This window comes from Sphaerodactylus townsendi, linkage group LG16, assembly GCF_021028975.2.
Source record: "Sphaerodactylus townsendi isolate TG3544 linkage group LG16, MPM_Stown_v2.3, whole genome shotgun sequence".
Classification (NCBI taxonomy): Eukaryota; Metazoa; Chordata; class Lepidosauria; order Squamata; family Sphaerodactylidae; genus Sphaerodactylus; species Sphaerodactylus townsendi.
This window is the reverse complement of record NC_059440.1, coordinates 29,678,842-29,701,677: the sequence shown is the minus strand read 5'-3', so window position 1 is coordinate 29,701,677 and position 22,836 is coordinate 29,678,842. Positions and strand designations below refer to the sequence as shown.

Sequence of the window (22,836 nt, the reverse complement as noted above, 5' to 3'; positions counted from 1 at the left end):
AAATGAAAACTGTGCCTGTCCTCAACCGTAGGCCTGGCAGAACTTCTCTGTTTTGCCAGCCCCGTGGAATCGAGTCCTCAAGGCCCAGGTCTCACGTGACAGAGACCTCTACCAGGCCGGGGCCAGAGCCAAAAAGGCCCTGGCTCTGGTTGAGGACAGCTGAGTGGTCTTTGGACCAGGGACCACCAGAGGGTTCTTTCCAGCTGAGCAGAGGGGGCCCAGTATCGAAAGAGGGCCTCCTGCAGACACAAAGAGAGGCAGTCCTGTCTAGTGGTTGTGGCTCATTGCAGCTGGGAGACCTGTCCTCCGTGAATGCTTAGTCTTCCCTTTCAAAGACAACTCAGCACTTGCAGCCGCCATGAGCGATGCCCTTGTTGTGTGTGTAGGTGTGTGTGTGGACATTGTGGGCTTCACTGGACTTGTTCATTGTGTTCTGGTGCCGCCTCTTTCTTCCAGCCCAACGTCATGGGCCGCCTTTGCAACGAGTGTGCCAGCGGGACTTTCCACCTCAGCCAGAAGAATCCAGAGGGCTGCCTGAAGTGCTTCTGTATGGGGGTCTCTCGCCAGTGTGCCAGCTCCTCCTGGCACAGGGACCAGGTACTGCCCTCTGTGCCCACCTGCTGCCGGCCCCTGGGAGGAGGGGGGTGGTTTCATTGGTGTCCAGAACAGGCCCGAGTCCCGCCCCCGTCCCTGCTGATGGTGTTTTTTGGTTCCAGGTCCAAGTGACATACGAGGATGCTGAGACGGGGCAGTTCACTCTCTCCAACTTGGCCAACACTCGGACAGTCAGCGAGGGGATCCGCTTCGTGGGCCTTTCAGAACTGACCTTCTCTTCCTTCCACACCGTGCCACGTGACGTGTACTACTGGGTGCTCCCCGAGCGCTTCAAGGGAGACAAGGTGCCCCTCTGGGACGCCTGGTGGGTGGGGGTGGCGTTTCCCTGAGGGCGGGAGGGGGCACCAAATGCCCACTGCGTGACTGCAGGTGACACCGCCTCCGATGCTGCTTTCCACCGCAGGTGACTTCGTACGGGGGAGAGCTGCGCTACACCATCCTGCACACCGCCGCTCCTGGCTCCCCGCTGCTCCGTGCCCAGCCAGATGTGCTGCTTCAGGGGAACGGCATCTTCCTGGAGCATGTGGGGAAAGCAACCCCCACGTCTGGAACACCCACCTCTTTCACGGTGCCCTTCCGGGAGGTAAGTCCCAGCCCAGGTCTTGCGGAAGAAGGGGAGGCAGGGCCCCCACATGGCTCTTGGCTCTGCCTGGGCTGACCTCGGAAGCTTATTTGCGGAAGGAAAGTTCTGGGAGCTTCTGTGACTGTGGGCTCATGTGGTTTCCCGTGTCAAGCCCGGAAGGGGCAGGACACTCAGATTTCTTTGCCGTCCTCTTTAGCAAGCCTGGCGTCGTGCTGATGGGCAGAATGCCACCCGTGAACACCTCCTCATGGCACTGGCAGACATAGATGTTTTCATGATTCGGGCCTCCTACTCTGAGCGGCCATCAGAGAGCAGGTAACGGGGGTGGGGGTGGGGTGCAGATAGTGTGGGAGGGGGACACTCCCCTTTGCGTCACAGGTGACCTGGGATGTGGAGGTCTCTCCCAGAGGTGCTGGCCTGCCTTGGACTTGCCACCCTAGCCTGAGCTGGGAGGACAGGGCATTTGTCACGCTTGTCCCGTGGCAAAGCCACCTCGCTGCTGGTCGTGGTGCCAGTCGCAATCTCCCTCCTGCAGGATCTCAGGCATCCACCTGGACGTGGCCGTCCCCCATTCCACGGGGCTGGACGCAGCGGTGGAAGTGGAGGACTGCACCTGCCCACCAGGCTACCGAGGCCCTTCGTGCCAGGTGAGCTTCAGCCGTGTGCCCAGGCCTCCTGCAGTCGTCTTGGGTTCCTGGCTGGAGGCCAGTCAAGGGGCATCAGAGGAAGGGAGGGATCCAGCAGACCCCTGTGGCTGAGACCGCTGTGCTCTGCCCCTCAGGACTGTGACGTCGGCTACACACGGACCACCAGCGGCCTCTACCTGGGCACCTGTGAGCCCTGTGACTGCAACGAGCACGCAAGGGAGTGTGACGCCCAGACTGGAGACTGCCAGGTGAGCCCCCCGGGGACTGTCTGGCTGAGTGGCCGGAGTGGAGCCTGTGCGGCTCTAGTGGCTTTGCTGGCCTCCGATGCCCAGGTGGCCTCCCTCAGTTGCAGGTGGTCTCTTTGGGGGGGGATTCAGTGGGGGGGGGGGGGGAGAACAGCATCATGAGAACTGAGAAAGGCCACGGGGTTGGGGTGGGGAGGAAAGGGCCGAAGAGGCTTCCTGCCAAATTCAGCTGGGGGGGGGGATTGGGGGGGGGTGTCAAATTAACCAGTAAGATTAATTGATCATAAATATTGTATTTTTATTGAAAAAGTGGTTCTGAGGCTGGCAGATTTTAAATTTTAAAAAAATGGGAGTGATGCAGGGGCTGAGCAGCATTGTAGAGAAGAGCCATAGAATCGTAGAGCTGGAAGAGACCTCCAGGGGGGTTGGGGGGGGCATTAAGTCCAATCCCCTGACATGCAGGGACACACAATCACAGCACTCCTGGCAGGTGCACCCCCCCCCCAGCCTCTAAAAGCCTCCAAAGAAGGAGACTCCACCACCACCACCCTCCGTTTGTGAGGGAAAGGCGGCCTCTCTCTTCCGCTATGGTGATCCATCTGAAAACAAAAGTGATTTTTCCCCTGGTTGAGCTGTTGTCTGGGCAAGCTAATTTAACGGATGGATTTGCTCCAGCTCATGCAGTTTGTCCACAAAGATGTCTCTGATTTGTGACAGTCCTCTTAGAAATGCATTTCCCCCATCCCCCATTGCCCTTTTCAGAGCTGCCAGCACCACACGGAGGGCCCCCGGTGCGAACGCTGCCAGCCAGGCTTTTATGGGGACGCCAGGCGCGGGAGCCCCGGAGACTGCCAGCCGTGCCCGTGCCATGGGCCTTACTCTGCCAGCCAGTAGGTGCTGCCTTCCTTCCAGTCTCACCCACCGTCTTACCCCTCGAGGGGCAGGTGGCATCGCTCTAACCCCCACCTCTCCCCTCTCCCAGGGCCACCAAGACATGCTTCCTGGACACAGATGGGCAGCCCACGTGTGACTCCTGCCACCCTGGCTATCTTGGCCGTCAATGTGAAAGGTAGGCTGGCCACGGTGACTGTGCCACGCCTGACAACATCTCCCTCAGATGGCTCAATGCTGCGTTGAGCTGACTGATCCAACTCCTGCCCCACCCCACCCCAGCTCCCTTCTGAGGGGAGCCGGCCCAGAGACACACGGTGCCCTCAACCAGTGTGTGGCCCCTCTCTTCTCGCTGCGTCCTCCTGTGGGGTAGGGGCAGGTGGACTGGGCTGGGGGTGAGGTGGCAGCTGGACCCCAGACTGTGCTCTCAGAGCTTTTCCTCCCCAGCTCCTTCACAGTGGTCAAAAAGCCTCGCAGGTGATCCTGTGTGTCGCTAACAAATCCTCTTCTCTTTGCCCAGGTGTGCTTCTGGCTACCTTGGCAATCCGGCCTTGGGCCAGCCCTGCAGAGGTGAGCTCCATATTTTAGAGCACAGAAGTCTGGGCTCAGAGGCCAGGTAGATTTTGTCTGTTTCTAGAACTCCATGAGAAGAATCCCCAGGGACAGGTGAAGGTTTTGAGGGCATCAGGCGGGACCCCACTGCTTATTTTCAACGCAGGGGTTCCGTCTGGGAACATATGAAGTAACGACAAAGAGGAGTGTGTTCCCAAGCATGTGCAAAGTGCCCTGCAGTTTCAGCAGCTGGCTTCACAGACTTGAAAGGTCTTCCATGTTGGTGGGTGGGGCTTAAGTATTAGCTCCCCAAAGAAGGCAGACGTTTCCTAGCTAGAACTATGGGGCAGAGGTGCACCAGGAGGCTGGCCTCAGCTTCCCACCCCCTTCTGCAGAACCCGGGGCCAAGTGCCAGTGTGACCCTTTGGGCAGCCTCAGCAGCCAGTGTGATGCCAGTGGGCAGTGCCAGTGTAAGGTAAGGCAGCTTCCTGCTCTCTGGGGGGGGGACGTAAGAGGGAGAGGGGGTGCATAGGAGGCCTTGCTTGGAAGCTGTATTCCCCATAATTGCTCATGCTGCCCCATGTTTCTCATCAGCTGCTTTCTGCTCTGCTGTATCTTTCCCATTGAACACTTTTTCCCCCTGCCAGAGGGAGTTACACTCCTGCCCCCCCCCCCGTCTGCTCTAAGAAACCCCCCTTCCCAGGGCCCCTTCAGTCCAAGGGCCAGTGGCACCAGTGGTGGGCCTGTTGCCCCCCTGCCCACGTGGGGCCACCGAGGCCAGAAGCCCTCCCTCCTCCTCCATCTCTGCCTTTTGCCACAGGCCCACGTGGAAGGCCCCTCCTGCAGCATCTGCCGGGCCCACCACTTCCACCTGAGCGCGGAGAGCCGGGATGGCTGCCTGCCCTGTTTCTGCATGGGGGTCACTCAGCAGTGCACCAGCTCCTCCTACTACCGGGACCTGGTAAGCAGCTGCGGTGTCGTTCTCACCTGGCCCCGGCCCCCCTTCCAGCCAGAGGGGGCTGTGAACCTGACCCCGCCCCCTCTCTGCCCTTCTCCTCCTTCTCCTTCTCAGGTCACCAGCCCCTTCCTCCCCGAGAACACTCAGGGGGTCGCTCTGGTCAACCGTCAGCACAACACCCGCATCCAGACAGGCTTCACCGTGGAGCGGACGTCCGAGGGTCCTCAGCTCTCCTACGGCCGTTTTGGGCAGCTGGGGCAGGAGTCCTTCTACTGGCAACTGCCGGACGTCTACCTGGGAGACAAGGTAAGCCCTGAGTGGCAGGGGGGCGGGGCAGAGGCAAGAGCAGGAAGGTCAGCCTCGTGCGGCTGACAGAGGAGCATTTGAAGGCAGCTTCTGCCAGCTCACACCATTGGTTGGCACAGTCCACCTACTGCCTGCCTGGGCTGGCAGGGGCTGTCTTGAGGTTGCCAGGTTCCCCCTGGCTACCAGTGGGGGGTGAGGGGGTTGGGTTGCCAGATCTAGCTTGAGGAACTCCTGGAGATTTGGAGGAAGAAGAAGCAGTAGTTCCCAGTTCTTTATGAAAATGTTTAATCCTTCTTTTCCTTCTTGTGAAGGGCTCAAAGAAGCTGTGTTTGGCTCCTGGCCTCCTGTAAGATTGAACAAGGGTTTATTCCTAGTTATCATGAAGTTGTTAGTAACTGATTAGCTCATCCTGCATGGGAGGGTCAAACCCATCTGTTTTTGCCAGTGGCCATGAAAACGCCCAGTGGCAGGGAGTTCTGGAGGTTAACTGGAATAATGTTGCAGGATTGGATGCTCTGGGGAAGTAGATGTGGGATCAATGAAGTTATTTTGTTACATAGTTCACTCATGGAATTCGCTGTCCCAGGACTTGCTGGTGGCTGCTTTTCAAAGGGGGCTGAGCCATCTCGTGGAGGGTGGGTGTGGCATGGTGGCTAAAAGAACCTTCATCTTCAGAGGCAGTCTACCCCTGAATGCTGGCTGTTGCTAAGCAGCAACTTGGGGGGACCCATGTCTTTTATTTCCTGTTTTGTGCATCTTCTGGGACACCCTCTCTTTGGCTGCTCTGAGAAGCAGGATGCTGGGACAGAAGGACCCCCGTGCAGTCTCAGCGGAGCAGCTCTTGGGAGGCTCTGCAGGGTCTCCCTCTTTGCCAATGACAGTGCCGTCAAAGACCTATTCCAAGTTGGGGGGCTAAAACAGATGTGGAAGGAGGAGGAGCCTGCAGCAGCTTCTCAGCATCTGGATAGGAAGATGGAGCCCCCCCCCCCCCCCCGCTTTCCCTGCTCACTCTCTGCTCTCTGTCTTTCTTCCTTTCCACCCTCCTGTTCTTCGGCCAAAATCAATGGTCAGAAGGAAACCTATTTTGCTCGGATGCGTCGTGCCCACAAGGTGCGCAGGCAAGAAGCCGTGGTGGAGTGCAGTGTGGTGCTTGGAGAGTGCTTCTTCTGTGGCTGGCGCTGATTTCGGGCGTTGGGCGGGGCCACACGTTCCAAAGTAGTCATACCCTGGGCCTGGGGGCCACAGGGAGGCATGCTGGGGAAGATGCCCATGAGCTGCAGGGGAGGGGGCCAGGGAGGCAGAAGTGAGGTGAGAGGTGGGCACAGGGGGGGCAGTTGCCTGCTCTTCTGCATGTTGCCAGAATAATGTGGCTGTTTGACTGGTGGGGGCTGCGTGGCCTCATGATTGGTGGCAGGGCCTTTGTGTCTGTGGCTGGAGGCACGTAGCCTGGCATGCTGCCTGATGGGCTGTGTCATTTTGAGCAGGTAGAAAAGATCCAGGTGGGGTCTGCTTCCCCCACCCACAACCCCAGTTTGAGTGCCTGTGTCTTGCCCCCCCCCCCCCTCGGCACCCAGCACTCCCCTCCCAGCCTTGTGGCCTCTTTCCTTTCCACCTCCTCCTGGTGAGTGATTTCCTGGTGGCCGCTCTTGTGTTGCGCCTTCCGTTCCCTCGCCCCGGCATGGCACCTGTGCAGGAGGGCGTGTGAAGCCCCAGGGCTGGGGGGCTTGGGAGCAGCCCTTGCATGGTTGCCGTTGGCCGAGGAAAGAGCTGGCTGGCACTCGAGCCCCCCATGTCCCTCCCCAGCAGAATATCACGGAGGAGCAGCTGAGAAGGGATGTGGCAGCCGGCTGGATCCTCGGCTCCGCAGGGGCCACTAGCAGGGCCAAGCGAGCCACTGAGGTAAAGAGTGTGAAGGTCTGGAATGCGTGGCTCTGGTGGGCAGGCCGTGGGCATGGCGTGGTGTGGGACTGGCAGGTGGCTGGTCTGAGTATGACGCTGCCCTGGGGGGGAAGGGTCTCTCTCCCAGCCCCACATCATTGGCCCTCATCTGTCCCAACTGGGCCCTTCCTCCCCCACCCCCCCATGCTTCCTCTCTCTCTTTCTCTCTCTCTCTCTGTGGTCCTTTTCTCTCTGGCTCCCAGGCCCAGGAAGTGCAGCTGAGGCAGGATGCTGAGATCTGGGAAATGCTGTCTCGCTTCGCCACGGGACAGGCGGCCCCCTCCGGAGCAGCCGTCCCTCCTAAGGGAAGGGGCGCCTCCAGGCCCCCTCCTGCAGGATTGCGGACCCCTCCTGCTGCTCAGGCAGCGCCCCCTCGCCCCCCTCCTCATTCTCTGGCCTCCTCCTCAGCAAGGGCTCCTCTGCTGCCGCCTTCTTTAGCTGCTGCTCCTGGCTCACGCCGCCCTCAGGTATGGCCCAGCCTTTTCCTGGCACACACAGAAAGGCCCCGGGGGATCTCCTGTCTTTCTGAAACAATTGCCCCTGTAAGTGTGCTTTGCTGGGCATGTCTCTGGCTAATGCCCCCCACACACACACACGCATTCTCTCACGCACTGGGATTGGGCTAAGCGACCCTCAGGGGGTCAGTCTTGTGCCCCCTTTCTGGGGTCCTTTCCTCTGATCTCTGGTGGGGGGGGGAGTATCTCTTTCTTCTTGGCCATCCTCCTTTTTCTTGCATGGTGGTGGGGGGCTCTCTCTCTGCCTTCCTCTCTGCCTTCCTCTCACTGCCTTCCTCCCTCTTGCACCTTCTGCTGACCTCAAGTCCCAGGGAGAAGAAACTGCCCAAGGCCGGGCTCAAGACTTCAGCAACCTGCTGACCTCCTCCAGGGGGGCTGAGGCCAGAAAGGTACCTCTGAGGCAGGCATGGGAGTGGCCTGGGCTGGGCTGCCAGCATGCAGCATGTGTGAGTTCAGGTGGGGCCCCTGCTTCGTCGAGCCCCCTGAGGGTGGGCTTCTGCTGCTCCACTGGCAAAGCGGCTGCTAGGAAGAGAGGAGGGGTATCCCCAAATCCTGCCAATGAAATGTGTTGGGGGAGCATAAACCTCTTGTCATTTCTCACACGGTTGATACATTTGGCCTTGGAGGGGAGGGGGGGTGCCCAAAATTAGTATTGGATGGTTGACTATGCTGGCATCAGTTTGAAAACAGGTCTCCTTTTCTATCTCTGTTATGCAAGGAAGCATTTCGCAGATTGGTTTCTCTTTCTTCCAAACATTATTCTTGACCAGATCTTGGGGCAGGGGGCATAGATCAGTTTTCCGCAGGAGAAAGAATGGAGGGTGCCTTGGTCCATAGTGATTGATTATCCCCCCCCCCCCCCCATGTCAATCAGCAGTTCTTGCAGCCAGTGGCTTAGCAGTGTGACTGGCCCATTAACCATGGTGTGCTTCAGGAAGGAAGGGGGCTGCCTTTGACCTGTTTTCCTTTCACCTCTGGTTGTGGCTTCCTTGTCGTGGCGTTTGGGGAACCGGGTTCTGCAGAAGGGCTCTGAACGGAGGAGCCCTGTCGTTGCCCCTCTTTGGGCTTGGAGTTCACGGGTTCGCTGCGGCCCCTGCCTGCGTGTGCATCCTCCCCTTTGGTGCCTGCCCACTGTGGGATTGCTGAGCATTTCCTGTTGCGCCAGCTGGAGCGTTCTCTTCTCACTGTCCTCCTTCTGTCTCAGTATTTGCTGCTCTACAAAGGCTTCTCCCTGCTTCCTGAAATCCCTTTCTACTGGGCACTACCGAAGGCCTTCCTGGGGGACAAGGTAATTCCCCACTGGGGGAGGTCAGAGGGACACAGTAGCTCAGGAAGCCCACCCCCGGAGGAGGGTCACAAAAGGCTCTAAGGCAGTGGGGTGACGGGGAAGATTTATTTTATTGATTGATTTATTATTTTATTTCATCAAATTTATATACTGCCCTCCCTCGAAGGGCTCAGAAGATGGTGACTTGTGATGAGACGTGTACCCCCCCCCCCCCCCTTACCCAGGAGCCGCAAACCCTGCAAGAGACGTTGGCCTTTATTTCCCTCCTGATTCTGCACAAACACTGTGGGGGGACCTCTGGGTGTGCGACGGATGGTGGTGAACGGACCTTATGGAGGGAGAGCCATGAAGCCCTTGGAAACACCACCGAGGGATCCCTCTTTCTTTGGGGGGGGGGCGCCTTTGAAGGAGTCCCAGCCTTTGTCTTCGGCACTGTAAAGAATCACAGAATTGTGGGGGGGGGGGGGCATGCAGGCCATCTAGTCTCACCCCAGCTCAGTTCAGAATCAGCCCAGAGCATCCCCTGACACCTGTCTGTCCAGCCGCTGCTTGAAGACTGCTGGTGAGAGGGAACTCCCCCCACCTCCCTAGGTAGCTGAAACATGAAGCATCATAACAGCATAGTATAATTTCGTGGCACTGCCAGAACGTCTCCTGCCGTGTGTTTTGGTCGTTGGTTACACGAGGGAGGGGCAACTCGAAGGAAGTCAGATTTTTTTTATGGTTCTGTGGCTGGCAAGCCCAGTATCTGAGCCCAGCAGCAGCCTCAGCTCAGCCCAACAAGGGCAGAAGTCCAAGTTGGCCCTTTTCTTCTGCTCCCTGCAGGTCGGCTCCTATGGGGGACGCCTTCGATACACCCTTTCCTACGACACTGGAGGAAGAGGCTCTCCGCTGCCGGATCCCAACGTGCAGATCACCGTAAGGAAGGGAGGCTGGGCTGGTGCATTGAAGGCCCTCAGATCTGGGCTGTGGGGAAACCCCCTAGTGCAGGGGTGGCCAACCTATGGCACTCCAGATGTTCATGGACTGCAATACCCATCAGCCCTTGCCAGCATGGCCATGCTGGCAGGGGCTGATGGGAATTGCAGTCCATGAACATCTGGAGCGCCATAGGTTGGCCACCCCTGCACTAATGTCTCTAGGCATTGTAGGTTGGAGTGGCCAGCTACAGTGACGGGGTGGGGGGGTCTGCAAGTGTCCGAGACAAGAAAGAACATGGCACAGTGGACAGAATGAAGTACAATTGCATTAGGCTCAGTGCTACAGACCCACCTAATGGTTCTGGCCAAGTCACTCGGCTCCAAGTCCCCCTTTGCGCACTGGTTTACGTTGCATGTTGCATATTGAGTTTCCAAAGAGCCCAGGCAGCCAGTATGTGGGCGTCTTAGTTGATAGTTCCATGGGAATGTCAATTCAATGAGTGGCAGCTGTGAAAAAGGCAAACTCTATGCTGGGGATCATTAGGAAAGGAATTGAGAATAAAACTGCAAGGATGGTCATGCCCTTATATAAAGCAGTGGTGCGACCGCACTTGGAGTACTGTGTCCAGTTCTGGTCGCCGCATCTCAAAAAGGATATTGAGGAGATAGAAAAAGTGCAGAGAAGGGCAACAAGGATGATTGAGGGACTGGAGCACCTTCCCTATGAGAAGAGGCTGCAGCGTTTGGGACTCTTTAGTTTGGAGAGGAGGCGGCTGAGGGAGGATATGATTGAAGTCTATAAAATTATGCATGGGGTAGAAAATGTTGACAGAGAGAAATTTTTCTCTCTTTCTCACAATACTAGAACCAGGGGGCATTCATTGAAAATGCTGGGGGGAAGAATTAGGATTAATAAAAGGAAACACTTCTTCACGCACCGTGTGATTGGTGTTTGGAATATGCTGCCACAGGAGGTGGTGATGGCCACTCACCTGGATAGCTTTAAAAGGGGCTTGGACAGATTGATGGAGGAGAAGTCGATCTCTGGCTACCAATCTTGATCCTCCTTGATCTCAGATTGCAAATGCCTTAGCAGACCAGGTGCTCAGGAGCAGCAGCAGCAGCAGAAGGCCCTTGCTTTCACATCCTGCATGTGAGCTCCCAAAGGCACCTGGTGGGCCACTGCGAGTAGCAGAGAGCTGGACTAGATGGACTCTGGTCTGATCCAGCTGACTTGTTCTTATGTTCTTATGTGCCCCAATGCACACTGCGGGTTTGACAGTGTGGGTCTGTGACCATTGGGCCTCTCTCTGGCGGTGTCTTTTCAGGGCAACGATATCACGCTGGTGGCTTACATGCCTGAGCTGCAGCCCCGTGAACTCAAGAACTTTGAGGTCGTCTTCCGGGAGGTAGGAGGCTGTTGTATTACTTACCCCCCCCCACACCCCAAATTAAAACTAGCCTCTTGTGACATAACAGCACCCTTTGCTGGAGGGCCGTGCTTGCCTACAGTGGGGGTGCTGGGTGGACATTTGGTCATTCAGCTCAGCAAACAGCTGCTGGGGGCTATTGGGGGATGGGAGGAGGTGGGATTGTGGGTGGGATTACAGCCCCTTCCTGCTTGCCTTTGGGTGCACACATGCCTGTTTTTCTCCTGCTGGGGCTGTTCCCTGACTGGTTATGTTTGCTGCCCCCCTCCCGTCTTGGAGGGGCCTGGAAGCCAACTCCACCAGCAGCGATGGCTTCCCTCCTTCCCCAGAGCCGCCTCTGCTGCGGCCCCCTCCCTGGAAGGAGCTACTTAGTCCTCTCCTTTCTCCCCAGCAACACTGGAAGCGGCCAGACGGGCAGCCGGCCACCCGTGAGCACCTGATGATGGCCCTGGCCGACCTGGACGAGATCCTCATCCGGGCCACCTACTCCTCTGACATGCTCTCAGCCGGCATCACTGGCCTCAGCCTGGAGACGGCCGTGCCCACCTACACCAGCCTGCCACGGGCGCTGGAGGTGGAAGAGTGTCGCTGCCCTCCAGGGTACCAGGGCCTCTCCTGCCAGGTGAGACAACCTGCTGACCGAGACCAGCCTTGGACGTATATGGGCACTGTGGGCCAAGCCCATTTCTCTCCCCCTCTCTCTCTTTTGCAGGACTGTGCAGCTGGCTACACTCGGACTGGGGGTGGGCTCTACCTGGGCCACTGCGCGTTGTGTGAGTGCAATGGACACTCGGACACCTGCCATCCGGAGACGGGTGCCTGTTCAGTAAGCAAGCCTTCCTGGATCATGGCCTTCTCAGAGGTGGGATAGGGTGAACTTGGCTTTTGGCCTGTCACTGGACGCCACTGATTCCTACCTACCCCCCGGCCTCCCCGGGTCCATTTTTCCTTCTCTCCCTAGAGCTGCCTCCACAACGCTGGTGGGGAATTCTGCGAGCAGTGTGCCCCCGGCTTCTATGGAGATGCCACTGCCGGCACCCCGGAAGACTGCCAGCCATGCGCCTGCCCACTGCTCAATCCTGAGAACCAGTGAGTAGCGGCTGTGGGGAGGGCCGGGGGGGGGGGGCAAGATGAGGGGGCAAACAGAGGCAGATTTCACGGCCATGCCCTTCTTCTTTCGCAGATTCTCGCGGACGTGTGAGAGTCTGGGGGCTGGAGGCTATCGCTGCACGGCCTGTGAGCCTGGCTACACTGGCCAATACTGCGAGCAGTGAGTGCCCCCCTTGATCACCTTTCGCCAGCACCCCCCCCTTCCCTTCTTTCCCCACCCAGACTTCAGGAGCCCTGGAGCTCTGCCTGACGATGCCCTCGCTTTGACATCATTCACCCCAAGAAACGCAGCTGCCTCAGTGGAAGGAAGGCAGGAAAGAAAGGGTGTGAAGGAAGAAGTAAAGCACGCCGCAGCTGCAGGGTTGCCCTTGGCCACTGGCCGGGCCAAGCATGAGAAAACCGCTGCCTGGTGCAACGGGACAGTTCCCTGCTAAGCCTGCTGGCCGGTCAGCTGCCCAGGAATGTGGCCTCACCTGAATGTCTTGCCCCTTTTCAGGTGTGCCCCAGGGTACGTAGGGAACCCCAACATCCGTGGCCAGAGGTGTGTTCATCTGGGTGAGTGAGAGACTGCCCCCCATACACCACAACACCAGCTGGAGGGGGAAGGGACCCCTGCCTGGGTGCTGCAAAGAAGCTCTGGGGCTGCTTGTCCCCATCTCTGGGTGACTCCTGAGCACAGGGGTGGGGGGTGGGGGGAGACTTCCTGCTGTCTCAGCCAGGCTGCCTGTGGGGGTGGCTATGAATTAACAGCAGGGCGCCCTCCCCGGGCCTCTGCAACTGTCAGCCTCATCGTCATCCTCTCCGTGGTGGTGGGGGGGAAGAGCTAACCTCTTTCCCGTCTCTTGCCAGGTGGTCCAGACCAGCCTCCGCTCCTTGTTCAGGTGCACCCCCCACGCACGGCAGTGGCTCAGGGGACTGAGGTCACACTTCACTGCCAGGTCAGCGGCCGCCCTCCTCATTATTTCTACTGGTCCCGGGAAGACGGGCGTCCCGTGTCAGGCACCGCCCAGCGTAGGCATCAAGGTGAGTGCCGGCAGTGGGCAAGTGGGCTTACAGCAGGAAGGTGGGCTTGTGCCTCCACCAGCCTCTGGACGGAGAACCCCGCCCAAGATCCATCTTCCTCTGCAGCCAAGAGGTGTTTCCTGAAGGGGGGAGGATTTCAGATCTTAAGGCAGAACAGGAAATAGCAAGAGAGGGGGACTGCGGCTTAGAATCCTGCCCAAGCCAGGTCGATCCGTCCAGAAAGTGGGTGGGTGCCTCTCGTTCGCCCCCGCACCCCGGGACAGGTGGGCAGGGTGCCTCTTCGTCAGGGTGGCCTCAGGACATTTTTCAAGTCCCATTTCTCCTGAGTGGCGCTGCTGGTGCCGTTTTCTTAAGTACACTTCCTGATCAAAAGATCAGCATTTGAAAAAGTTGCAGAGGGCTGTTCGGTTCCCCACAGCTCGGCCTTAAACCTCAGCCTCAAAACATGAAAGAAGACACACACACACACACACACACACACACACCACACACCACACACACACACACACACACACACCCCGATCCTTCATTTTGCACGGGCGTGAGGGTGTCCCGATTTATATCCCAGGGAGCCGTGGTCTGTCAGTGCTGGTCCATCAGGGTCAGCTCTAAGCCTTTCTGGACAGCTGTTTCATGGGCCAGCGGTCTTTCCCCCACGACCTCCAAGGACATTCCTCTTTGGTTTGAAATTCATGAAACCTTGGGGCTTGGAGGGGGCCTTTCCTTGCCCACCCCCCAGCCCTGCTGGCCCCGGTGTGGTGTTGCCTCTGAAACTGGTGCATTTCTTGATTCGACCCAGGTGAGGAGCTCCACTTCCCCAGCGTCCAGCCCTCCGAGGCGGGGGTCTACATTTGCACCTGCCGCAATCCACATTACAGCAACAGCAGCCGGGCCGAAGTCATTGTCACAGGTGAGAAGGCAGGTGGGGGCGGGAAGATGCCGGATCCACGCCCCACAGCTGGGCTCTTTCAAAAAATGACGCTCAGGTCCCGGAATGTAGAGGAGGAGGGGGCTGGCACGGGCTGAGCTTGACTGGGGCAGGGTGGGGGCACTGCAGGGCAAGGCGAGCCTCAGTTTCTTTTCCAGCCCTTGGAATGAGCGGGGGTCCTCAGCCAATCGAGCAGGATGGGAGGGGGTAGGGTGGGGTGCTAAAAGGTGGCGCTCATCTCTTCCTCCTGCCGCAGAAGTGCCTAGCAGGCCCATCATGGTGACCGTGGAGGAGAAGAAGGTACAGACTGTCCAGCCAGGGGGCGACGTCACCTTCATCTGCACAGCAAAGAGCAAGGTAGGGGCTCCTGAAGGAACATGGGGGGTGGGGGGGGGCTGGAGCCACACTCTATTTGGCTGGGGGAGGACAGCGTGGGACAGCCCTGTCAGTGCCAGCAGGTGCTTCCAAGTGCCAAAGAGGAGTGCTGCCCAGGGCAAGACAAGACCCGTCGTTGAGTAGCAGAAGCCCTGGCCCACCCCCCCTCTGCCACCTCAGCAGCCCCAGTACCCATTTCTCCACCAGCTCCCACCCACCCTGGGCAGCCTGAGTTTGTGTCCTTACCTGGAAGTCCCTGAACAAGGTTCTAGGTGGACAAACTGGGCGGGGCGGGGTGGGGGGAATGCGCCCACTGAATTAGGAACAGGACAGCATTTCTTAGTGTTTCTGTGGAGCAGAGGGTTCCACATAACTGCACTTCTACACACGTCACACGCTTTACAAAGATGCCCCAGTATCATCACCCCCACGCTGCAGGTGTCCACCCCGCAAGGGGCCTCCTGGGGCCAACTCGGTCCTGGCAGCTGTGTGAGCCTCACCTGGCTGCCCAGTCCCCGACCTCCAGGCCGTCTCGCAGGCTGGGGGGGGGGGGGTCTTGGAGCTGTCTGCCAGTTCTCCTCCTTGCCACCCCCACAGTCTCCCGCCTACACGCTGGTGTGGACGCGGCAGAATCACGGCAAGCTGCCCAGCCGGGCCATGGACTTCAATGGCATCCTCACCCTCCGCAACGTGCAGCCTCAGGATGCCGGCATCTACGTCTGCACCGGCTCCAACATGTTTGACATGGATGAGGGCATCGCCACCCTCTATGTGCCAGGTGGGTCCCTGCGCACCGTGTGCCCGTGCCCGGACACCCCCAGGGGCCATGCGCCACTCCCATCACGCTGCACTGTCCACGCCAGGCTTCTGCGCGGGCACACAGAGAAAGAGGCTAGCAGCAAGAAAGGAGGCCCGCTCCGCACACGGTCCTTGCCCGATGCCAAGCCGGGGCCGGCGCCACCTCCCAAGGGGACGTCTCGCACCCTGCTTCCTCTGCTGCGCAGGCAAACGGAGCCGGCGGCTGCTGGGGCGGCTTCAATATTGCTTGCATGGGTCCTGTGGGACTTTGGCACTGCCTTCCAGCCCAGTGTGGGATGGCTCGGTTCTCGGTGATCGACACACAAAAAGCCTCTTTGCCTCGCTGGAGACTCTGGTGCTGATGGGACCCTTGATTGGGCTGCCCGAGACGGTCCACCTTTGCTGAGCTTGTGAGGGAGGGGCAGAGAACAAAGAAATGGGGGGAGGATCTTCAAGACCCCTCCGCCTGGCCTCTGGTCATGCTCCGCTTAGTGGCCCTGCAGCCTCCCCCAGGCCTTCTGAGGGGATACTGCCATTAGCCCACTGTACCCACCCACCCCTTGCCTGCCCCACGGCACCTCAGAAAAGAGAGAGGTGGCTCTAGGAGGCGTGAGGCTGCAGGCGCCACGCCTGGCTCCCACGTGGCTCCGTGTCCAACGCTGTCCCTCGTTTGCAGCTCCGTCTAAGACTCAGATGTTCTTTGGACCTGTAGAAGTGCTGGAAGGCCACAGTCCCTGTAAGTCGGTGTGGGCAGCCACCGCTTGCCCCGAGGCCCACACTGCCGGCTCTGACTCGCCTCTGGGTCTGCTGTGGGGGTCTCTGGCATGAAGACCCCCCCCCCGACATAGCAGCATGTGCCATGGCCGCTTGGGGGCAGGGAGTTGTGTGGGCCAGGGAGGAGTCTCCCCCAAGCACCTTCTGCCCCACACATCAGAGAGAACAGGGGGCTTCTCTTGTGCATGTTCCACTTCTCTTGAGGGCTGGTTTGAAACCGCATGGCCTCTTCCCTGGGAGCTGGCGGGTGGGGCCTGATCCTGGGCTTCCTCAGGCCCCAGCCTAACCCTCCTCCCCTTCAAGCCTGCCCCCTCTTTTCCTGCTGCAGCTGGGTCTGCCGCACCCCCGATGGCCACGATCCAGCCCTCGCAGCTGAGTGTCCAGCCGGGGCAGCCTGCTGAGTTCCGCTGCGTTGCTACAGGAAACCCCCAGCCCACAGTGGAATGGATAGGTAAGCCCCACCCCGCGGAAGAGTGGCTGATGGACTTTGTCCCTGGAGGTGGGAGGCCATGCAAGTAGCAAGCCCCCGCCCCACATGCCTCCCCGGGGCTCCCTCTGGTGGGAGCTGCAGCCACAACTGCTCTGCTGCCGGCAGCCAGGAGCTCTGTGAATCGGAGACTTTGAGCGCCGCATGGACAGGTGACGTCTTTAGTGCCTCGACCAGCTGCATTCCCCCAGGGTGCTCCAACCTGCAAAGCTGCCACAGGTGGGAGACCCCTCGCTTTGCAGAGGAAAGACCCTCGCCTGGGCAGAGCTTCCCCCCTGGGCTGTGCCTTTCTCTTTTGGCAAGAGCTGGGACTTGGCCACCCGTGGGGCCCCCGGTTCCCCCACTGAAGCTTTGCTCTCTGCTACAGGTGGGCAAGGGGGCGTGATTTCCCCCAGGGCGCTGATCCAGGGAGGGATCCTGCGCTTCCCGGCCGTGGAGCCTTCGGATGAGTCGCAGTATTTGTGCCGTGTGCGGAACAGCGCTGGGCAGCACATCGCTCGGGCCTTCTTGCAAGTGCAGAGTACGTTGTGGCGGGGAGAGGGCAGGGCTGGGGTGGGGTGTGGAGTGGGGGCAGCTGGTCTGCCTGTCGGGGCACTGCCAGAGAGACAGACCTGACCGGCTGCCGCTTTGCTGTGTGGCAGGTGCTGGCGTACCTCAGGTGCAGGTGAGCCCTGAGCGCACGGAGGTGCAGGAGGGCAGCACAGTGCGGCTGTATTGCCGGGCTGCTGGATCCCCCGCTGCCACCATCACCTGGGAGAAGCAAGGGGGCCGACTGCCACCACAGGTAACGTTGGGGGAGGGGGAGGGAGAGTGGTCTGCGTGGCGAAAGCCCCGAGTCCTGAAGGGCCGGGAGGAGGGGGGAGCCCGTTGTACTCTTTGAGGATACAGTGTTTATGGGGAGTCTCTGTTCCTCTCTCTACTCCTGTGCTTCCTCTGTGCCTCTCCTGTCTCCACAAGGGGATTGCTTGACTCTCTCTTAATCCAGTTGGTCCTCACCAACGACTCAGTGAGATAGTCTAGGCTGGGGCAAAGTCAGCAGAGAACCTCCGTGGCAGAGAGGCAGTTTTAAACTGGGTCTTTCAGATCCTAGTTTGGCGCTCTAATCACTACGCCACACTCCTCCAAGAAGAGCGCCCCCATTTGGGGTTTGTGTTTACTCAGTGGTGAGACAAACACACTCTGTACATGCTCATAGGCACTGCCCTCATTATTTTTTCTTCTCATGTCCTGGAGTGGGATGATTTGCTCCGGACTCGGAAGAAGGTAGTTGAGGGGTTCTAGTTTGGCCTCCTCCTCCTCCACCTCTGGGTGGTTTGTCCTCTCTCACTTCCTGGGACAAATGCTCATGCGCAGCCAGTCTGTTCTGGGGAGAGAGAACCAGTGGTGGGATCCAAAAATTTTAGTAACAGGTTCCCATGGTGGTGGGATTCAAACAGTGGCGCAGCGCCAATGGGGCTGGGCGGGGCAAGACGGGGGCGTGACCGGGCATTCCGGGGCGGGGCATTGCTGGGCAGGGCTGTGGCAAGGACGCAGCCGCTGCGCCGGTCCTTGGGCGGGAAACAAATACACGCAGGCGCAGGCTGCCACGCACACCGGTGCACCTCCTGCTAGACTGCTTCAAGTTCTGCGCGCTACTGCTGAGAGGAGGGCGTAACTAAGGCAAAAATCACATGGCAAAATCACCCATTAGTAACCCCCTCTCGGCACACACAAATAATTAGTAACCTGCTCTCCGGAACCTGTGAGAACCTGCTGGATCCCACCTCTGGAGAGAACCTTTCTGCCTGGAGACCGTGGCCAGCAAGGTTCAGAGCACACGTAACAGGGCCTCCCACTGGGACCCTGGGGCAAACCTCATGGCCACCTTTCCCTGCCTGGAGGTGCATCTCACTGAGGACCTGAACCACATTCAGGCAAAGCCCTGTGGGCCCCCTACCACTACCCCCCAGCTCAGTGTCCTGACTGGGCAGTTTCTTCCATGCTGGCCTTTCTTCACTTTCTCTCCCTCTCTTTCTCTCTCTCTCTGTGGCCGCCCTCCCTGTCTCTCTCGCTCTTTCCTTGGCTAGGCTGTTGCCGTCTTTGGCTTCTTCCACTTTCAAGGGGGCAGCCGGGAAGTTCTCCGGCAACGGATCCAGGAGCTCCAGCAGGTAGCCCCCCTCCCCCCCGCCCCGGCATGAGCTGGCCCCGGCTGTTCTGTGTCTGGTGCCTTCCCTGCTGGTCTCCATCTGGCTTGCCTCTCGGCTGATTCTCCAGTGAGAATATCCTCTCCTGCTGCTTCCTCAGCTCTGGTCTCACCTCTCCCTCCGTCCCTCCCGGGAGTGATACAGAATGTCCAGGGTCCACCAGGTGGGAGGAGGCTCGACCACCACCACCACCACCCCCCGCCCAGTGGGAGCCATTGGATCTCCTCTTCCACATATGAGCAAGAGAAGGCTTCTTTTTAAACCTACCCCCTGATTTACCCCCCACCTGCTTCCCTCCGTTCCGCACCTCCTTGCCTTTGGTTTAACAGTCACGGCTTCAGTCTCATTCACTGATGGTGTGTTGGGGGCACCGTTTCGCACAGCCCTCGTGTGTCTGCCTTGCCCTGTTTGTGGGACTTGGGGGCTCCTTCGCGGTGCTGAGAGTGCCTGACGGTTCTCCTTCCTGCTTGCAGTCTCGTGCAGAGAGGACGGACATCGGCACCCTGGTGATCCCCTCCATTACTGTCGCAGACGGCGGGGTCTACCTTTGTGTGGGGAGCAGCGCAGCAGGAGTCGGCCAAGCACGGATCGAAGTGGAGGTCACCCGAGGTGGGCGGTCCTTTGTGCCCTTCAGCTGCATGCAACACCCCCATCTTGGGGGCCTGACAGGAAGGGCCCTGTCCTTCAAGCGTGGGCTGGAGCAGAAGGCCCCCCAGTCCGGGTTCTTCGGATTTTCTGGAGCATCCTGAGCACATCCCAGGTTCCTCACTTTCTCCCTTCCGGTTCTGCCAGCCTCAGGTGCTCCTCCTGCCGTGAGAATTGAGTCATCGTCACCGCTGGTCATCGAAGGTCAGACTCTGGATCTGAACTGCATCGTGGCGGGCCAAGAATCTGGGACTGTGACGTGGTACAGGCGAGGAGGGTCCCTGCCAGCCAGCCACCAGGTACCCACGTGCGCACGGGGTCAGCTGCCAGCCAGAGCAGAGCGCCACAAGGAAGGAAGGAGGGAAGGGAAGGGAGGGAGGGAGGCAGGGAGGGAGGGAGGAAGGAAGGAAGGAAGGAGGGAAGGAGGGAAGGAAGGAGGGAAGGAGGGAAGGGAAGAAAAGGAAGGAAGGAGGGAGGGAGGGAAGGGGAGGGAGGCAAGCAGGCAGGCAGGCAGGCAGGCAGGCAGGCTGCTGCTGTTGTCTCCGCTGCTGGGCGTTTGGCTGCTTCACAAGGCGTGCTGTTGGGCACCTCTGTCTGGAAGGGGGAGCACAGAAAGAGAGCCGAGGGTCTGAACTGATGAGAGAGGGAGGAAGGCAGTTTGCTCTCAGCACTGGGGCCTGGTGAATAAGTGGGCAAGAGCCACACATCACACACACACACAGAGCTTTTTTCAAATCTCCTCCCCAGGTCTATGGGCCACAGCTGCGGCTCCTGCACATTTCTGCTGCCGACTCTGGTGAATACGTCTGCCGGGTTAGCAATGGGGCTGGTCCCAAGGAAGCCTTCATCGCTGTGACCGTCCAACAGGCCTCCAGCTCTACGCAGGGTGAGGCTCCCCAGAAGCGACTGCTGGCTCTGGACGGCGTTCGTGCTCTCTTTCTCTCTCTGTCTCCTTGCTGCGGTGGGGAGAGTCCCCAGGCCCCGAGATTCCCAGCCCCCAAGCTGATATTGCCGCCTGCAAGGAATTTATGAGGGGAGGAGGAAACTGCCATGTTCTCATGTGTTTTATAGGGTGGGAAAGTACCCCCTCACAAGCTCCCATCCCTTTAGGCTCCTGGAAGGCTGGAAAACCCTCTAGCCGTCCTCTGCTTGCTCCTGCCGCCCCTCTCTGCTGCTCCCTGGGGTTGCCCCCAAAACAACCTGGACCTCACCTGCTGCCATTAGAAACTCTGCCTCCTGCTAAATGGAGTGCCCCGTCCAGCCCTCTGAACCCCCGCTGCTGTCTGGAAGCTGCGCCCGGCTGCCTCCACTTCTGTTCTTAGTTCAGTTTGCTGTGGCTGCTGCCAGGTGCCCTTTCTGTGGGTTTTGGCAGGGCTCTCTGAGAGCTCGTCCTGGCTGGGAAAGTCAGGTCTGACTACCCGGCTGTGGATTTCCTGACAGCTCCTCCGTTCAGCGGACTGGACCTGGTACACCCCTCCTGCCAGTGGAGGTTCTTATAGGAAGGGCCCTTCGGGCCTCGGCTCTCTTGGGTGCAGGGAGAGAGTGAGAGCCTCTTGTAAAGCGGGAGGGAAAGGGGACCCCTTCTGTGGGGCCCAGATGGCTTTTAAATTCTTTTTCGGGTTCTAGAGTGAACTGGCCTGGGTTCTCTGCTCTGCCACAGGGTGGGGGTTCCACCAGGGGCCATCTGGACTCAGGCTGTGTCTCTTGCCTTGCCAGAGGCCTCTCCAGTCCGGTGATCGGGACTCTCAGTCATTGGCCATCCCTCCGGCTCTCCCTCGGGGAGGGGACAGTGGTGATTCTCCTCGTGGTCCTGAACTGCCACGTTGCTGGACAGTCGGCACCCAGAGTGACGTGGTACAAGCGTGGGGGGGCGCTCCCTGCCAATCACCAGGTACGGCTGGGGCAAGCCGGAGCAGCTGTGCCTCCCGCTGTCTTGTCTCGGGCTGCCGCTGCTCGACCCCTTGACTCACCCGCTCACCCTTTCAGATTTCTGGCTCCCACCTGCGGATCCCTCAGGCCTCGGCTGCCGACTCTGGCGAGTACGTGTGCCGGGTGAGCGGTGGTGGCACCGTCCGCGAGGCCTCTGTTGTGGTCACCATCTACAGCACCACCCAAAGTGAGCCCAAAAATTGCATCTCGTTCCTTGGCTGGCACTTTGGGGGGCCTGTTCTGCTTTTGCTGAGTCCAGTCCTTGTGCTCAGTGCCTCACAGTTGAGGCAGGATTGAAGGAAGGACGGGGGGGTGTGCTCTTTAAGCAGAAGCCAGACCTAGTGGGGAGGGGGGGCAGGGGAGAGGCCCGTCCCATAGCTGCCCACAAACCCTTGAGGGATGTTCAAGGCCAGCTTGGGACTCTCTGTCCTCTTCGTGCCCTGAAAGGGAGAAAGAGAGAGGGGCTGAGATGGCTCCCCTGCCTGGTGTGGCAGTCCTGGGGGGTCGTGAGGGGGCAGCTGGTGCTCATAGTCAGGCCTTGGATTGCTCCCCACCCCTGCCGGCACAGAATGGAAAGGCAACTGGGGGGGCTGCTCTGACTCCCCATCTGCCTTTCCAGCCTCAGGGATCACCCCTCCAGTGAGGATCGAGTCTCCGTCCCCGTCTCTGGTGGAAGGGCAGGCCCTGGATCTCCACTGCGTCGTCGCTGGCCAGCCAGGCGCCACTGTCACCTGGTACAAGCGAGGCGGAGCCCTGCCAGCCAATCACCAGGTACAGAAGTGGCCTTTGGGGGGGTTAATCAAGGGATTTCTCCCCTCCTTCCAGTGGCGTAGGAGGTTAAGAGCTCGTGTGTCTAATCTGGAGGAACCGGGTTTGATTCCCTGCTCTGCCGCCTGAGCTGTGGAGGCTTCTCTGGGGAATTCCGATTAGCCTGTGCACTCCCACACATGCCAGCTGGGTGACCTTGGGCTAGTCACAGCTTCTCGGAGCTCTCTCAGCCCCACCTACCTCACAGGGTGTTTGTTGTGAGGGGGGAGGGGCAAGGAGATTGTCAGCCCCTTTGAGTCTCCTGCAGGAGAGAAAGGGGGGATATAAATCCAAACTCTTCTTCTTCTTCCTCCCCCCCTTCCCCGGCTTCATGGTCCCTGTGATGGAAATTTGGAGGTTTTCCCCTCGGACGCAAGCAGTGGTTTGCGAGTCACCCTGCAGAAAGTAAATCCTTTCGTTGGCAGGAGGTTGCTGCCCCTGTTTCTGCCCTTCTCCTGCCCAGGGTGGGGGGGTTCCTGCCGTGGTTTCCCAGCTTTACTTTGGGCATTTCTCCCCTTCTGCAGGGGAGGTCAAGGGGTGACACACACACACACACCCTTCCCATGCAAGGGTTGCTTTAACGTGTGGGGTGCGTTCTGCTCCCTCCCCCCAGGTCTCCGGCTCCCACCTGCGCATCCCCCAGGCCTCCCCTGCGGACTCCGGGGAGTACGTCTGCCACGTCAGCTTGGACTCTGTCATCCGAGAAGCCTCGGTCATTGTCGGCAGGGCTGGCTCCTCCTCCGGTAAGAGGGTGTTGGAGCCCACACGGGCAGGCGTGTGCCAGGCCAGGGGCCCTCCCCGCTCACCCGCCCCTCATAAGAACATAAGAACTAGCCTGCTGGATCAGACCAGAGTCCATCTAGTCCAGCTCTCTGCTACTCTCAGGGGT

At 59.4% G+C, this 22,836-nt stretch overlaps 1 protein-coding gene across 1 annotated transcript in view; it reads left to right on the top strand.

The window, feature by feature from the left end:
• HSPG2 (heparan sulfate proteoglycan 2) overlaps window positions 1-22,836 on the top strand; it is an 88,544-nt gene that overhangs the window by 40,430 nt on the left and 25,278 nt on the right. The window contains 34 exon segments of the mRNA XM_048518644.1: window positions 457-597; window positions 717-899; window positions 1,019-1,198; window positions 1,395-1,513; window positions 1,734-1,845; window positions 1,980-2,093; window positions 2,853-2,980; window positions 3,073-3,159; window positions 3,502-3,551; window positions 3,929-4,008; window positions 4,354-4,494; window positions 4,606-4,797; window positions 9,364-9,456; window positions 10,787-10,867; window positions 11,280-11,510; window positions 11,601-11,714; window positions 11,850-11,977; window positions 12,072-12,158; window positions 12,495-12,553; window positions 12,848-13,021; window positions 13,821-13,931; window positions 14,206-14,306; window positions 14,922-15,102; window positions 15,799-15,858; window positions 16,225-16,347; window positions 16,751-16,903; window positions 17,025-17,167; window positions 19,040-19,175; window positions 19,359-19,510; window positions 19,959-20,135; window positions 20,872-21,102; window positions 21,198-21,327; window positions 21,760-21,911; window positions 22,561-22,690. Coding sequence (XP_048374601.1) covers window positions 457-597; window positions 717-899; window positions 1,019-1,198; window positions 1,395-1,513; window positions 1,734-1,845; window positions 1,980-2,093; window positions 2,853-2,980; window positions 3,073-3,159; window positions 3,502-3,551; window positions 3,929-4,008; window positions 4,354-4,494; window positions 4,606-4,797; window positions 9,364-9,456; window positions 10,787-10,867; window positions 11,280-11,510; window positions 11,601-11,714; window positions 11,850-11,977; window positions 12,072-12,158; window positions 12,495-12,553; window positions 12,848-13,021; window positions 13,821-13,931; window positions 14,206-14,306; window positions 14,922-15,102; window positions 15,799-15,858; window positions 16,225-16,347; window positions 16,751-16,903; window positions 17,025-17,167; window positions 19,040-19,175; window positions 19,359-19,510; window positions 19,959-20,135; window positions 20,872-21,102; window positions 21,198-21,327; window positions 21,760-21,911; window positions 22,561-22,690 — 4,474 coding nt within the window.